Source organism: Oenanthe melanoleuca, chromosome 27, assembly GCF_029582105.1.
Source record: "Oenanthe melanoleuca isolate GR-GAL-2019-014 chromosome 27, OMel1.0, whole genome shotgun sequence".
Lineage (NCBI taxonomy): Eukaryota > Metazoa > Chordata > Aves > Passeriformes > Muscicapidae > Oenanthe > Oenanthe melanoleuca.
In genome coordinates, this window is record NC_079360.1 from 4,608,077 (window position 1) to 4,623,628 (window position 15,552).

Below are 15,552 nucleotides of genomic sequence, written 5' to 3' on the forward strand. Positions count from 1 at the left end.
CCAGTGCCCAAAATTCCTTTGGGGAAAACCCCAAAATCCAAATCAAACTTCAACCCAAAATATCCTTCCCAAAATCCTGGAGTTCTGAGAGTTTTGGGATCACAACCATTCCATGGGGAGCTGCTCCAGTGCACCAAAACCCTCTGGAGAAAACCCCAAAATCCAACGCAAAAAATTCATCCCAAAACTCCTGGAGTTCCGAGAGTTTTGGGATCACAACCTCTCCCTAGGGAGCTATTCCAGTGCCCCAAAACCCTCTGGAGAAAACCCCAAAATCCAACCCAACAAATCCAACCCCAAACTCCCGCAGCTTTGGGATCACCGCCATTCCATGGGGAGCTATTCCATCGCCCAGAATTCCAATCCAAGCAGGAATTCCTTCCCCCAGCCCTGTCCGACCCCGCCCTCTCCCTCCTCTCCTTCCCCCGCATTCCAGCGGGTCCCGTGTCCCTTTCCCAGGATCCCGGAATGTTCGGGATGATCCGAGGGCGCTCCCCCGCCCCGGGCGCTCATCCCGGGCAGTGTCCCGGTAATTGCCGCTTGTGTTCGCTGTGTGTCACTAATTGCCGCTCCTCGTTAGGGCCCGTTAATTGGTGGCCCGCGGTTTGTCCTGCCGTTCTCCAGCCACCCCGTTCTCCCTCTTTTCCTTCCCATTCCCGCATCCCAAAGGATGCGGGGCCAGGCCGGTGTCACCGCGGTTTGGGGACACGGCGGGATCGGGAGGGAGGGGGGCCGGGGCGGGGACACGGGGGGACACCGGGGACACTCGGGGGACATCGAGGACTGTGCTGGGGCACTCGGGGGACACCGAGGACAGTGCGGGGACACTCGGGGGACACTGGAGCCGGTGCGGGGACACTCGGGGGACACTGGAGCCGGTGCGGGGACACGCGGGGGACACCGGGGACACTCGGGGGACACTTGGGGACACCGGGGCCGGTGCGGGGACACTCGGGGGACACCGAGGACAGTGCGGGGACACTCGGGGGACACTGGAGCCGGTGCGGGGACACCGGGGACAGTGCGGGGACACTCGGGGGACACTCGGGGACACCGGGGCCGGTGCGGGGACACTCGGGGGACACTCGGGGGACATCGAGGACTGTGCTGGGGCACTCGGGGGACACCGAGGACAGTGCGGGGACACTCGGGGGACACTGGAGCCGGTGCGGGGACACGCGGGGGACACCGGGGACACTCGGGGGACACTCGGGGACACCGGGGCCGGTGCGGGGACACTCGGGGGACACTGGGGACACTCGGGGGACACCGAGGACAGTGCGGGGACACTCGGGGGACACTGGGGACATCGATGACTGTGCTGGGGCACTCGGGGGACACTGGAGCCGGTGCGGGGACATTCGGGGACACCGGAGCCGGTGCAGGGCGGGTCTGGCTCCTCGGGGAGCGCTTCAATCCTCGCCCCGGTACCCGGTGCTGACCGCACCGGGATGCGGTTTTTGCGCGATGCCCATCCCGGAGCGGCTCCGCAGGGCCCGGCAGGACACACGGACACACCCGGACACACCCCCGGCCCCGGGAACCCCGCTTCCCGCTGCGCGACCAGCACGTGGCTCCTCCCAAGCCGGTTCCGGTGCCGGAGCCGCTGCTCCGGGCGGAGCCGCAGCGGGCACGGCCGGGCAGCCCCGGTGGTCCCGGTGACCCCGCTCCCGGTGTCACCCCCCACTCCCGTCCCCACGTGGTCGCGCCCCTTGTGCCCCCCCCCCCCCCCCCCCCACGGCGCAGCAATGGTCCCGCCCGGCCCCGCCCCCTCCCCGCGCGCGCCGCCGGAAGCCCCGCCCCTTCTCTTTCCTCCCCTGCCCCCCCCCTTTGCGCCCCCCCGCGCCAATGGCCTCGCGCCGCCCGCCCGACCAATGGGGAGCGGCGCGCGCCGCCGCGGGGGGTCCCGCCGGCCAATCAGCGCGGCGGGCGCGGGGCGCGCGCGCGGGGCCTCCTGCCGTATCCCTCCGCCGCCCGGTGCGCGCGCGCGCCGCCGCCTCCCCGCTCGCGCGGCCCCTTCTTTTTTTTTTTTTTTTTTTTCCCTTTTTTTTTTTTTTTTTTTCCTCCTTCTTCTTCTAATTTTTTTTTTTTTGTTTTTCCTTTCTTCAATAATCTCCCGCCAACGCCCCGAAGCCGCACCGGGAGTCACAATCACCCCCGCCCCGGCCTCCGCGGGGCAGGCTCCGGCTTTCCGCCCTTCCCCTCCCTCCCCTCCTCCGGCCCGCCCCGCTTCCCCCCCCTCCCCTTCCCCTCCTCCTCCTCCTCCTCCTCCTCCCGCCGGCGCCGGAGCCGCCACGCCGCCGCCATGGAGCTCATCACCATCCTAGAGAAGACGGTCTCGCCGGGTAGGGCGCGGGCTGAGCGCTGAGGGCACCGGGGCGGGGCGGGGGCCGCGCAAGCCGCGGGGCGGCCGAGGCGGCGCCCGCAGCCCCGGGCAGGGAGGGCGTGGGCGGCGGGAGAGCCCGTGGGGCGGGCGGGAACCGCGGCCGCGGGGAGAATCCCGGGCGCGGGGAGGAGCGCGCTCCGAGCCTGAGGGGCCCGCGCGGTTGGGCCGCGCCTGACGCCGGTTTCCCCCTCCGCAGACTGCTCGGAGCTCGAGGCGGCGCAGAAGTTCCTGGAGCAGGCGGCCATCGAGAACCTGGTGAGCGCTCGGGGCGGCCGCGGGGGTGGCGCTGCCCCGAGCGCTGCGCGGCGCCCCCCCCGCCCCGCCCGGCTCGGCCCGGCCCGGCCCGGCCCGGCCGCCATGGCCGCTGCCGCCCCTGCCCGCGCCCGGCGGCCGCGCGGGCCAATCAGAGCGCGCGCTGCGGGCCCGGCAGCCAATCAGCGCGCGGCGCCGGGCCGGGGGGGCGGGGCCGGTGCGGGAGCGGCCGCGGGCCATGTGCGGCCACCGCGGCCATCGCGGCCCCGGGCGCCGCCCGGTCCTAGAGCCCGGCAGCGCTCGGGGCCCCCGGAGCGGCTCCTGCGGCCGCTCCCAGACCCTGCTGGGCCCTAATGGCCGCCGCACCCCGCCCGGCCCCGCTGGCCGCTCCCGGTGTCCGCGGGACCCCCGGCCGCTTCCATCCCCGCTCCTGCGGGACCCTCTCGCAGCGCTGCTGCCCGCGGGATCCCTGCCCGGTCCCGCCGCCCGGTTCTGGTGTCCGGTGCTTGTGCCCGTGCGATCCCTGCCCGGTTCTGGTTCCCTGCCCGGTTCTGCTGCCGGGATCGCCGCATCCCCTCGGATCCCCGCCCGGGCGGGATCGCAGCTCCGGGAGCCTCAGGAGGAGCTCAGGGGCGTCTGGTGGGGGAGGGAGGCTCGGCTGGGCAGGGGGAGTTGCACCCTCGGTGACCTTAAATGCGAGGAGGACAAGAAATCTGAAAAAAAGGAAAGAAAGGAGGCAAAAAACCCCAAACTCCCGGGTGTAGTCACTGTGCTGGAGCGGGGGATTTGATGCTGGTGGTTCTTGAGAAGGGTTTTTGCTTAGTCAAGGCGTGGGGCTGCAGCTCTGGCTGCTCCTTGCAGGGATGGGGAGCACTGGGGATGCTGTCCCTGTCACATCCCCATTATCACCCCAAAAATGTCACTTGTCACCCCACAGCAATCCCCTCCCGGGCCTGGTGTGAGCTGGGAAAGCCACGGGGGTTCTGTGTTTCTGCTGCTGTTGGTTTGTGAGACCCCTTCAGCATCAGGATTGATGCAGCCTTTGTGCTGAAGCTCAATTTTCAGTTTAAAAATCCTCTGGGTTGGTGCTGGTGGCATCTCAGGATCCCCCAGCTGAGCCCTGCAGGGTTGTGGTGTGGGAGATTTTGGGGTGATGGGCAGGAGCTGCTCATGGTCCTGATTCCCAGGTGTTGGGAAGAGCTGGGGGAGATGTGGATTTTCATTTCCCAAAGTTTCATTTCTCCTCTTTGCCTTGAGGAATTACTCCAAGCTTTCGTTTTTACTTTGCTCTGTCAGAGGCAGGACTGGATGAGAGCAGAGCTTGGACTGGGACCAGGGATTTGTGTGGGATGGGGACCTGGAATGGTCCAGGCTGGGAGGGGATGAAGCAGGAGGATGAGGATGAGGAATTCCAGCCTGAGGATGAGGAATTCCAGCGACAGGATGAGTGGAAAGAACCTTTCCCAGGAGAGGGAAAGAGCAGAAAAACCCCAGTGAGCATCTCCCAGTTCCCTGATGGAATCTCCTGCTCTTCCTCATCCCCCTTCCTCCTCCTCTCCATCCCTAATTTATCCCTTTTAGCTGATATATCCCTTTTGGCTAATTTATTCCTTTTAGCTAATTTCTCCCTTTCTACCTGTTCACTGACACCTCTGCAGGTGGGAGCCAATCTGGGAGGTTTCATGTGATGCTGCTCATTTTTTTTTTAGCTGAATTTAACCCAAAAAACTGAAGAAAAGACAAATTTTCCTGCTAATTTATGAGTGAGAAACCCAAGGGTGCTTCTCCACCTGTGAATTTCTGGAGTTTTCTTGTCTTGTGAATTTCAGGAGTTTTTCTTGTGGCAGCAACACCTTTGGGTTGTCCTGTGAATAATTCTAGCTGGTTTCTCACTCCTAATAAAATCAGTTTAAAATTTGGTTTGAAGTTTTTTAGGGGGGGTCTGTTTGTAGCATTTATTCTGTTGCATTAAATTGAGAATATTTCTAAAGCTTTACACCCATCCCTTTAAGTTTTCACCTGTTTTTTGACCCCAAATTCTGCAGTGTAACCTGAAAAGTTGAGGATTGAACAACTAAAATTATTTTTTTCTCAAAAGCTTTGTTTGAGTATTGAAAATGTAGAGCCCAAGGCACTGGAGTTGTTTGTAGAACTTCTGAATGTTGGGTTAGTTTTAAAAATAGATTTTTGGTGCCTCAAAATCTTTAGGATTAAGGGGATTTTTATAAAGATATAGAGATTCTAGAAATGAGTTTATTGTAAAAAAAAAAAGTGGAAGATTTTTAGGAAAATCACATTTCTGCTTGGTGTAAAAAGGGAAGTGATGCATTTACTCCCACTGTTCCCTAGGAAGAGTTTTCTGAGCAGGCAAAAAGCTTTTGAGGAAAAACATTCAGGAAAAATAAAACTTCTCTGCTGAGACTTGACTTCAGGGAAAGCTCTGAAATTAAGAAAACATTTCAAAGAAGAAAAGGTTTAAAAAGGAAAAGTTTTAGCAAAGGAAGTGGTAGCAATGCCAGGGGGGTTTGTGTGTACTCAGGTTTTTTTTTGGGGACTTTATCATCATTTTGAGGGGTTAATCATAATTTTGAGGGCTCTATATCATGATTTTGGGGGGTTTATCTTGTTTTTGGGGAGGGTTAATCATCATTTTGAAAGGTTTATCATTTATAATTTTTTTTGGGGAGAGTTTATCATTTTGAAAGGTTTGTCATCATTTTGAGGGGTTAATCAATCATGATTTTGAGGGATTTATGATGATTTTGAGGGATTTATGATGATTTTGAAGGGTTAATGATCATTTTCACCAGCAGAGAGCTCAGAACACAAATCAGAGATTCCAGATTTCACCAATCCCAGGTCAGATATAAAATTCCCAAAACAGCCAGCAGGAACTTCCTCCTTTCCATACTGAACTCCCACAGAAAAAAACCCCATTTTTTTACCCCATAAATCCATTTATTTAAAAGAATTCTCAGAAGCAGGGAAAGGTTTATCATGATTTTGAGGAGGCTTATCATGATTTTGAGGAGGTTTATCATGATTTTAAGGGGTTTATGATGATTTTGGAGGGTTAGTAATTATTTTGAGGGGTTTATAATTTTGAGGGGTTAATCAATCATGATTTTGAGGGGGTTTATTGTGATTTTGAGGGGTTTATAATGATTTTGAAGGGTTATTGATCATTTTGATCAGCAGAGAGCTCAGAACATCACAAATCAGAGATTCCAGATTTCAATCCCAATTCAGATACAAAATCCCCAAAACAACCTGCAGGAACTTCTTCCTTTCCACACTGAACTCCCACAGAAAAAAAACCATTTTTTACCCCATTAATCCATTTATTTAAAAGAATTCTCAGGAGCAGAGAAGCCAACTGACCTCTTAAAAAAAAAAAAAAAATCCCACCGGAGCTTCCGCCGCTTCCCGTGAGGAGCTTAACCCTTAATCTGGGACTAGATCCGGCCTGGGGGTGGCTTTGGGGGGAGGTTTATGGGATGTTTGGGGCTGACCCCGCTGTCTCCCCAGCCCACATTCCTGGTGGAACTGTCCAAAGTGCTGGCAAACCCTGGGAACAGCCAGGTGGCCCGAGTGGCAGCGGGGCTGCAGATCAAGAACTCGCTGACCTCCAAGGACCCCGACATCAAGGCGCAGTACCAGCAGCGATGGCTCGCCATCGACGCCAACGCCCGCAGGGAGGTCAAGAACTTTGTGAGTTTCACAGTTTTTTTTATCCTTTTCCCATTTTTTTTTTTCCAGCTTGGGAGGAGCTTCATCCGTGGTTTGCCACCTGCGTGTTTCAAGGAGTTGGTTTGGTCAGGATGGATTTGGGGAAGGGTTTGTGTCAGGGGTTGGTTGAGTGATGGGACAGCTGCTCCTCATGGAATGGTGATCCCAAAATTCCAGGATTGGGTTTGTTGGGTTTTGGGGTTTTCTCCGGAGGAGTTTTGGGCGCTCGATCAGCTCCCCATGGGAAGGTCCTGCTCCCAAAGCTCTCAGAACTCCAGGATTGGATTTGTTGGGTTGGGTTTTGGGGTTTTCTTCAGAGCAGTTTTGAGCAGTGAAACAGCTCCCCATGGAATGGTTGTGATCCAAAAACTCAAAGCTCCAGGATTGGATTTGTTGGGTTGAGTTTTGGGGTTTTCTCCAGAGGGGTTTTGGGCACTGGAGCAGCTGCCCATGGAATGGTTGTGATCCCAAAACTCTCAGAGCTCCAGGATTGGGTTTGTTGGGTTGGGTTTTGGGGTTTTATCCAGATGAATTTTGGGCACTGGAGCAGCTGCCCATGCAATGGTTGTGTGATCCAAAAAGTCTCAGAGCTTCAGGAATTTGGGATTGGATTTTGAGTTCAGTTTTGGGGTTTTCTCCAGAGGAGTTTTGAGCAGTGAAACAACTTCCCATGGAATGGTTGTGATCCCAAAACTCTCAGAGCTCCAGGATTGGATTTGTTGGGTTGGGTTTTGGGGTTTTCTCCAGAGGGATTTTGAGCAGTGAAACAGCTCCCCATGAAATGGTTGTGATCCTAAACCTCTCAGAACTCCAGGATTGGGTTTGTTGGGTTGGATTTTGGGGATTTCTCCAGAGGGATTTTGAGCAGTGAAACAGCTCCCCATGAAATGGTTGTGATCCTAAACCTCTCAGAACTCCAGGATTGGGTTTGTTGGGTTGGGTTTTGGGGTTTTATCCAGAGGAATTTTGGGCACTGGAGCAGCTCCCCATGGAATGGTTGTGATCCCAAAACTCTGAGCTCCAGGGTTTGGGTTGAGGTTTGATTTAGATTTCGTGGTTTCCCCCAGGGGGTTTTTGGCCACTGGAGCAGCTCCCCATGGAATCGTCCTGATCCCAAAACTCTCAGAGCTCCAGGAGTTTTGGGATGGATTTTGAGTTGGATTTTGGGGTTTTTGGGCACTGGAGCATCTCCCTATGGAAAGTTCCTGATCCCAAAGTTCAGAGCTGCAGGAGTTTGGGATAGATTTTTTAGGTTGGGTTTTGGGGTTTCCCCCAAGGGTTTTTGGGCACTGGAGCAGCTCCCCATGGAAAGTTCCTGATCCCAAAGCTCAGAGCTGCAGGAATGTTGGGGCAGCGCTGCCAGGGATGCCCAGGTGGGATTTTGGGGTGTTTTTGGGATGGGAGCTGGGCTGGATGATCCCTGTGGGTCCCTTGCAGCTCAGGATATTCCAGGATTTCTGGAAGGCTGCGGTAGGAGAGGGAAGGATGGTTTTAACCTGGGAGAGAATTGATTGAGACGAGCTGAAAGGAAGAAGTTTTTCAATGGAAGCTCTAAAATCACTGCAGGGATTTCCCAGGGGAAAAAAATTGGAAATTCCTGATAGAAAATTTGGATAAAATTTGGGTGTTTTCCCCAGGATCCTTTTTTGCCCTGTGCCAGTTGGAGTTCAGAGCCTGCAGGGACAGAAGTGGTGGCTCAGTGGTTTTTGTTTTGTTTTCTTTTTTTTTTTTTTTTTTTTTCTTTTTCTTTTGGCTGATGGGAGCAAAAAATGGTGCTGGGATTTGTGCTGTGCTCTGTGATTGATTCAGCTCAGCCTGAGCTTTATATTTATTTTTTTGTGTGTTAATAAAATCTCTGTCCATAATCCCAGAATTATTTGGGTTGGGAGAACCTTAAATTGCATTCCTAAAAATCCAACCTGGCCTTGGAAATTCCAGGAATCCAAGGGCAGCCACATCAGAGAGATAAATTTGGGTGAGAGATGATGGAGCACCTTTGATCCTTTATTTATTTATTATTTGATCCTTTATTTGGATTTTTCCTGGGATCAGCAGCTGTTCTTTTGCACAAAAATCAAACAATTTTTGCTTTTTTTCAGCATCAAAAATACAACATTTAGGTGGAAACTTGGAAAATGAAGATGTGTAACTGGAAATTCTGATAAAATGCATCCCACCCCTTCCAGTTTTTAAAGGAAATGTTGGTGTGGAGCTGGAAATGCTGAAAAAAATGAGTCAAATTATTTTATTTTTAAAGAAAGTTTTATTGGTGTACAACCAAAAATGTGGGAAAAATGCAAATCCCTCCCTCTGTTTTTTTTATAGAAAATACTATTGGTGTTCAAGTGGAAATAATAAAATAAAAGTATTTCACTCTCTCTATTTTTTAATAAAAAACTTATTGGTGTGTAACTGGGAATGCTGAAAAAAATTCATCCCATGTTCCTTCATTTTTAAGAAAAAGTTGTTGGTGTATAACTAAAAATAATGGAAAATTTAAAATCCCTCTCTCTGTTTTTAAAAGAAGGTTTTATTGCTGAATGACTGGGAAATGCTGAAAAAATCCCTCTATTTTTTAAATAAAGTTTTATTGATATATAACTACAAGTGATGGAAAAATTAAAATACTTCCCTCTGTTTTTTAAAGAAAGTGTTATTGGTGTATAACTACAGATGATGGAAAAATGAAAATCCCTCAGTTGATTTTTAAAAAAAAGTTTTATTGGTAAATGACAGGGAAATCCTATAAAAGTCCCACTATTTTTAAAATAAAGTGTTATTTGTGTATAGCTACAAATGATGGAAAAATTAAAATCCCTCCCTTTATTTTTTTGAAGAAATTTTTTTGTGTGTGTGGCTAAAAAAATCAGGGAGGGATTCCCCTCCCTCCATTTTTTACAGAAAATTCTCAAAACCCATCACCAAAAAAATTTTTTTAAATAAAGTGTTATTGATATATATGATATATATGTCACTACAAATGATGGAAAAATTAAAATCCCTTCTTCTGTTTTTTAAAGGAAATTTTATTGGTATGTAAATAAAAATGATGGAAAAATGAAAATCCCTCAGTCAGTTTTTAAAAAAAAAAATTACTGGTGAATGACTGGGAAATGCTGAAAAAATCCCTCTATTTTAAAAAAAATCTTATTGATATATAACTACAAATGATGGAAAAATTAAAATCAGTCTCTCTATTTTTTGAAGAAAAATTTTTCGTGTAACAGAAAAAACTGAAAAATTCAGGGTGGGAATTCCCTTCTCCATTTTTTACAGAAAATTCTCAAAATCCATCACCAAAAATCCTCCTGGTGGATCTCAGTGCACAACAAAACAACCCAGACAATTTCAAAAATCCTCTCAGAGGATCTCAGTGCACAACAAACTATTTTACCATTAAAAATTTGCAATTTGGGATAAATTCAACCCCAGTTTATTCAACTTTTGCCATTTCCATTCATCACGGGAGCCGAGAAATCCCAGCTGGAGCAATTTATGTCCCAGGCTGAAGGATTTGGGATGGAGGGATCTTTCTCCAAACCTTGACCCCATTTTTTTTCCCAAAAATGAAGGATTTAGGGTAGAGGGATGTTCTTCCACACTTTAACCCCATTTTTTTTCCCACAATAAAGGATTTAGGATGGAGGGATGTTTCTCCAAACCTTGACCCCATTTTTTTTTCCCAGAATGAAGGATTTAGGATAGAGGGATGTTCTTCCACACCTTGACCCCATTTTTTTTCCCTAAATGAAGGATTTGGGATGGAGGGATGTTCTTCCTGACCTCTTACATCCCAAGATGAAGGATTTAGGGTAGAGAGATGTTCTTCCACACCTTGACCCCATTTTTTTTCCCAAGATGAAGGATTTGGGATGGAGGGATGTTCTTCCACACCCTGAACCCATTTTATGGCACGAGATGAAGGATTTGGGATGGAGGGATCTTTCTCCACACCTTGACCCCATTTTTTTTTCCCAAAAATGAAGGATTTAGGATGGAGGGCTGTTCTTCCTGACCTCTTACGTCCCAAGATGAAGGAATTGGGATGGAGGAATGTTCTTCCACACCTTGACCCCATTTTTTTCCCAAAAATGAAGGATTTGGGATGGAGGGAAGTTTTCTCACCCCCTGACCCCATTTTTTTTTCCAAAATGAAGGATTTATGATAGAGGGATGTTCTTCCTGACCTCATTTTATGTCCCAAAATAAAGTATTTAGGATGGAGGGATGTTCTTCCACACCCTGAACCCATTTTCCGTCTCAAGATGAAGGATTTGGGATGGAGGGATGTTCTTCCACACCCTGAACCCATTTTATGGCACGAGATGAAGGATTTGGGGTGGAGGGCTATTCTTCCTGGCCTCATTTTCCGTCCCAATATGAAGGATTTGGGATGGAGGGATGTTCTTCCTGACCTCATTTTACCTCCCAAGATGAAGGATTTGGGGTGGAGGGATGTTTTTCCTGGCCTCATTTTCCGTCCCAAGATGAAGGATTTGGGGTGGAGGGATGTTTTTCCTGGCCTCATTTTCCGTCCCAAGATGAAGGATTTGGGATGGAGGGATGTTCTTCCTGGCCTCATTTTATGCCCCTAGATGAAGGATTTGGGATGGAGGGATGTTTTTCCTTGCCTCATTTTCCGTCCCAAGATGAAGGATTTGGGGTGGAGGGATGTTTTTCCCCCCCTGACCCCGTTTCTGCCCCCGCTGCAGGTGCTGCAGACCCTGGGCACCGAGACGTACCGGCCCAGCTCGGCGTCGCAGTGCGTGGCCGGCATCGCCTGCGCCGAGATCCCCATGAACCAGTGGCCAGAGCTGATCCCACAGCTGGTGGCCAACGTCACCAACCAGCACAGCACCGAGCACATGAAGGAGTCCACGCTGGAGGCCATCGGCTACATCTGCCAGGACATCGTGAGTGCGCCGGGCGGGAAGGGCTCGCGGGGCGGCGGGACCGGCCGGAGCGCCGCGGCATGGCCGGGGCTGGGTTGGTTGGCTTGGGTTGGGTTTGTTGGGTTGGGTTTGTTGGGTTGGGTTGGGTATTGGGTGGGTTTGGTGGGTTGTGTTTGTTGGGTTGGGTTGGGTTTGTTGGGTTGGGTTTGTTGGGTTGGGTTGGGTTTGTTGGGTTGGATTGGGTTTGCTGGGTTGGGTTTGTTGGGTTGGGTTTGTTGGGTTGGGTTGGGTTTTGGGTTTGTTGGATTTGGGTTTGCTGGGTTGGGTTTGTTGGGTTGGGTTTGTTGGGTTGGATTTTGGGTTTCTTGGGTTGGGTTTGTTGGGTTGTGTTTGGTTTGGTTTGTTGGGTTGGGTTGGGCTGGTTGGGTTGGGTTTGTTGGGTTGGGTTGGGTTTGTTGGGTTGGATTGGGTTTGCTGGGTTGGGTTTGTTGGGTTGGGTTGGGTTGGGTTTGTTGGGTTGGAGTGGGTTTGTTGGGTTGGGTTTACTGGGTTGGGTTTGTTGAGTTGGGTTTGTTGGGTTGTATTGGGTTTGTTGGGTTGGATTGGGTTTGTTGGGTTGGGTTGGGTTTGTTGGGTTGGGTTTATTGGGTGGGTTTGCTGGGTTGGGTTTGTTGGGTTGGGTTTACTGGGTTGGGTTTATTGGGTGGGTTTGCTGGGTTGGGTTTGTTGGGTGGGTTTCTTGGGTTGGGTTTGTTGGGTTGGGTTGGGCTGGTTGGGTTGGGTTTGTTGGGTTGTGTTTGGTTTGGTTTGTTGGGTTGGGTTTAGTTGAGGCTTGGATTGGAGGTTTGTTGGGTTGGGTTTGTTGGGTTGGGTTTGTTGGGTTGGGTTGGGTTTGTTGGATTGTGTTTAGTTTAGGCCTAGATTGGAGGTTTGTTGAGTTGGGTTTTGGGTTTGTTCGATTTGGTTTGTTGGGTGGGGTGGGTTTGTTGGGGTGGGTTTGTTGGGTTGGGTTTGTTGGGTGGGGTGGGTTTGTTGGGTTTGTTGGGTCGGTTGGGTTTGTTGGGTGGGTTGGGTTTGTTGGGGTGGGTTTGTTGGGTTGGGTTTAGTTTAGGCTTGGATTGGAGGTTTGTTGGCTTGGGTTTGGTTTGGGTTTGTTGGGTTGGGTTGCGTGGGTTGGGTTGGGTTTGGTTTGTTGGGTTGGTTTTAGTTTAGGCTTGGATTGGAGGTTTGTTGGGTTAGGTTTGTTGGGTTGGGTTGAGTTTGTTGGGCTGGGTTTAGTTTAGGCTTGGATTGGAGGTTTGTTGGTTGGGTTTGTTGGGTTGGGTTTTGGCTTGGAGTTCGAGTTTGATTTTGGGTTTGTTGGGTTGAGTTTGTTGGATTGTGTTTAGTTTAGGCTTGGATTGGAGGTTTGTTGGGTTAGGTTTGTTGGGTTGGGTTGAGTTTGTTGGGCTGGGTTTGTTTAGTTGGATTGGAGGTTTGTTGGGTTGGGTTTGTTGGTTTTGGGTTCTTTGGGTTGGACTTTTGGTTTGATTTGTTGGGTTTAGTTTAGAGCTGAATGGACGGTTTGGGTTGGTTGGGTTGGTTTTTGGTTTGGATTTGGAGTTTGTTGGGTTGGGTTTTGGTTTTGTTGGGTTGAGTTTTTTGGTTTTGGATTGGATTCTTTGGGTTGGACTTCGGGTTTGATTTTGAGTTTGTTGGGTTGGACTTTTTGGGTTGGGTTTTGGCTTGGATTTGGGGTTTGTTGGGTTGGGTTTTGGCTCGAGTTCTTTGGATTGGAGTTTTAGGTTTGATTTTGGGTTTGTTTGGTTTAGTTTAGGGCTGACTGGACTTTTTTGGGTCAGATTTTGGGTTGGGTTTGTTGGTTTTGGGTTGGATTCTTTGGTTAGACTTCAGGTTGGATTTTGGGTTGGTTGGGTTGGGTTTTGGGTTGGATTCTTTGGGTTACACTTTTGATTTATTATGGGTTTGTTGTGTTGGACTTTTTGGGTTGGATTTGGGGTTTGTTGGTTTTGGGTGAGATTATTTGGGTTGGACTTTAGGTTTGATTTTGGGTTTTTTGGGTTGGACTCTTTGGGTTGGATTTTGGAATTTTTGGGTTGTGTTTTAGCTTGGATTCTTTGGGTTGGACTTTTGATTTTGGGTTTGTTGGGTTGGATTTTAGGTTGGATTCTTTCGTTTGGACTTTTGGTGTGATTCTGTGTTGGGTTGGGTTTGTTGGGTTGGATTTGGGTTCTTTGGGTTGGACTTTTGGATTTCATTTTGGGTTGTTGGGTTGAGTTTGTTGGGTTGGATTTTGGGTTTGTTGGGTTTGTTAGTTGGGTTTAGGGTTGGACTTTTTGGGTTGGATTTTGGATTTTTTGGGTTGGGTTTGTTGGTTTTGGCTCGGGTTCTTTGGCTTTGACTTTTGGTTTGGTTTTGTTTGGTTTAGTTTAGGGCTGACTGGATTTCTTGGGTTGGATTTTGGGTTGGGTTGGTTGGATTTTGGGATTTGTTGGGTTGGGTTTGTTGGTTTTGGGTTAGATTATTTGGGTTGGACTTCAGGTTTGATTTTGGGTTTATTGGGTTGGACTCTTTGGGATGGATTTTGGAATTGTTGTGTTTTAGCTTGGATTCTTTGGGTTGGACTTTTGATTTTGGGTTTGTTGGGTTGGGTTTAGGGTTAGACTTTTTTGGGTTGGATTTTGGGTTTGTTGGGTCGGATTTTAGGTTGGATTCTTCTGTTTGGACTTTTGGTGTGATTCTGTGTTTGTTGGGTTGGGTTTGTTGGGTTGGATTTGGGTTCTTTGGGTTGGACTTTTGGATTTCATTTTGGGTTGTTGGGTTGAGTTTGTTGGGTTGGTGTTTTGGTTGGATTTTGGGTTTGTTGGGTTTGTTAGTTGGGTTTAAGGTTGGACTTTTTGGGTTGAATTTTGGATTTTTTAGGTTGGGTTTGAATTCTGCTTGAAAAGATGGGAAAAATCGTGAATAACTGTCAATATTTTAATTTTTTTTAAATTTTTTTAAATTTTTTTTTTACTGGGAGCTGCAATAACTCCTTGAGTTTATTTGTAGATTCTGGAAAAAAATTTAAAACAAATCCATTTTATCTCTCAATTCTGCTTGAAAAGATGGGAAAAAATCGTGAATAACTCAATATTTTAATTTTTTTTTAATTTTTAAAATTTTGTTTTTAAATTTTCCTTTTTTTTTACTGGGATCTGCAATAACTCCTTGAGTTTATTCGTAGATTCTGGAAATAAAAATAAAATAAATCCTTTTTATCTATCAATTCTGCTTGAAAAGATGGGGAAAAAATCGTGAATAACTATCAATATTTTAATTTTTTAACATATATATATAATTTTTTTTTTATTTAAATATTTTTTAATATTTTTTCCTCAGGATCCAGAGCAGCTCCAGGACAAATCCAATGAAATCCTGACTGCCATCATCCAGGGGATGAGAAAAGAGGAGCCCAGCAACAACGTGAAGCTGGCGGCCACCAACGCCCTCCTCAACTCCTTGGAGTTCACCAAAGCAAACTTTGACAAAGAGGTGAGAAAAGAAAAAAAATTAAAATTCCAAAATCTCCCCAAAATTTCCCCAAAATCCCCCCCCAAAATGTGGGGCTGATGCTGAATCCAGGGTCAGTGATGAGGTTCATGCACCACGCTGAGCTCTGCTGGAGAAATCCCAAAAAAATCTGAGGCTGGGATTCAGCTCTGGGATGTTCTGGGATTTGGGAATTTTGGGAATTGCCAGGGCAGGGGAGCAGTGACTTTTTATTCCTTTTTTATTCCCTTTTTATTCCCCTTTTATCCCCTTTTATTCCCCTTTTTCCCCTTTTTTTCCCCTTTTTTTCCCCTTTTTATCGTCATTTTTATTTCCTTTTTTTCCCCTTTTATTCTCCTTTTATTCCCCTTTTATTCCCCTTTTTTCCCTTTTTTTTCCCTTTTTTTTGCCATTTTTATTTCCTTTTTTTCCCTTTTTATTCCCCTTTTATTCCCTTTTTATTCCCCTTTTTTCCCTTTTTTTGCCATTTTTTTTCCTTTTTTTCCCTTTTTTTCACCATTTTTATTTCCTTTTATTCCCTTTTTATTCCCCTTTTTTCCCCTTTTTATTCCCCTTTTATTCCCCTTTTATTCCCCTTTTTTCCCTTTTTTTTCCCTTTTTTTCACCATTTTTATTTCCTTTTTTTCCCTTTTTATTCCCTTTATTCCCTTTTTATTCCCCTTTTTTCCCTTTTTTTGCCATTTTTTTCCCCTTTTATTTCCCTTTTTTTCACCATTTTTATTTCCTTTTATTCCCCTTTTA

The 15,552-nt window shown here is 48.5% G+C and overlaps 1 protein-coding gene across 2 annotated transcripts in view; it reads left to right on the plus strand.

Moving 5' to 3' along the window:
* The first annotated feature begins 1,927 nt into the window (after positions 1 to 1,927).
* The window catches only part of KPNB1 (karyopherin subunit beta 1), a 44,313-nt gene continuing 30,688 nt past the window's right edge, over positions 1,928 to 15,552 (plus strand). Inside the window, exons 1-5 of one of the 2 annotated variants that reach the window (XM_056512237.1) lie at positions 1,928 to 2,345; positions 2,583 to 2,641; positions 6,167 to 6,349; positions 11,080 to 11,280; positions 14,641 to 14,793. In XM_056512237.1, coding sequence (XP_056368212.1) covers positions 2,306 to 2,345; positions 2,583 to 2,641; positions 6,167 to 6,349; positions 11,080 to 11,280; positions 14,641 to 14,793 — 636 coding nt within the window. In that variant the 5' untranslated portion in view covers positions 1,928 to 2,305. The remainder of the gene's footprint in view (positions 2,346 to 2,582; positions 2,642 to 6,166; positions 6,350 to 11,079; positions 11,281 to 14,640; positions 14,794 to 15,552) is intronic. The other variant, XM_056512236.1, reaches the window with a different exon arrangement.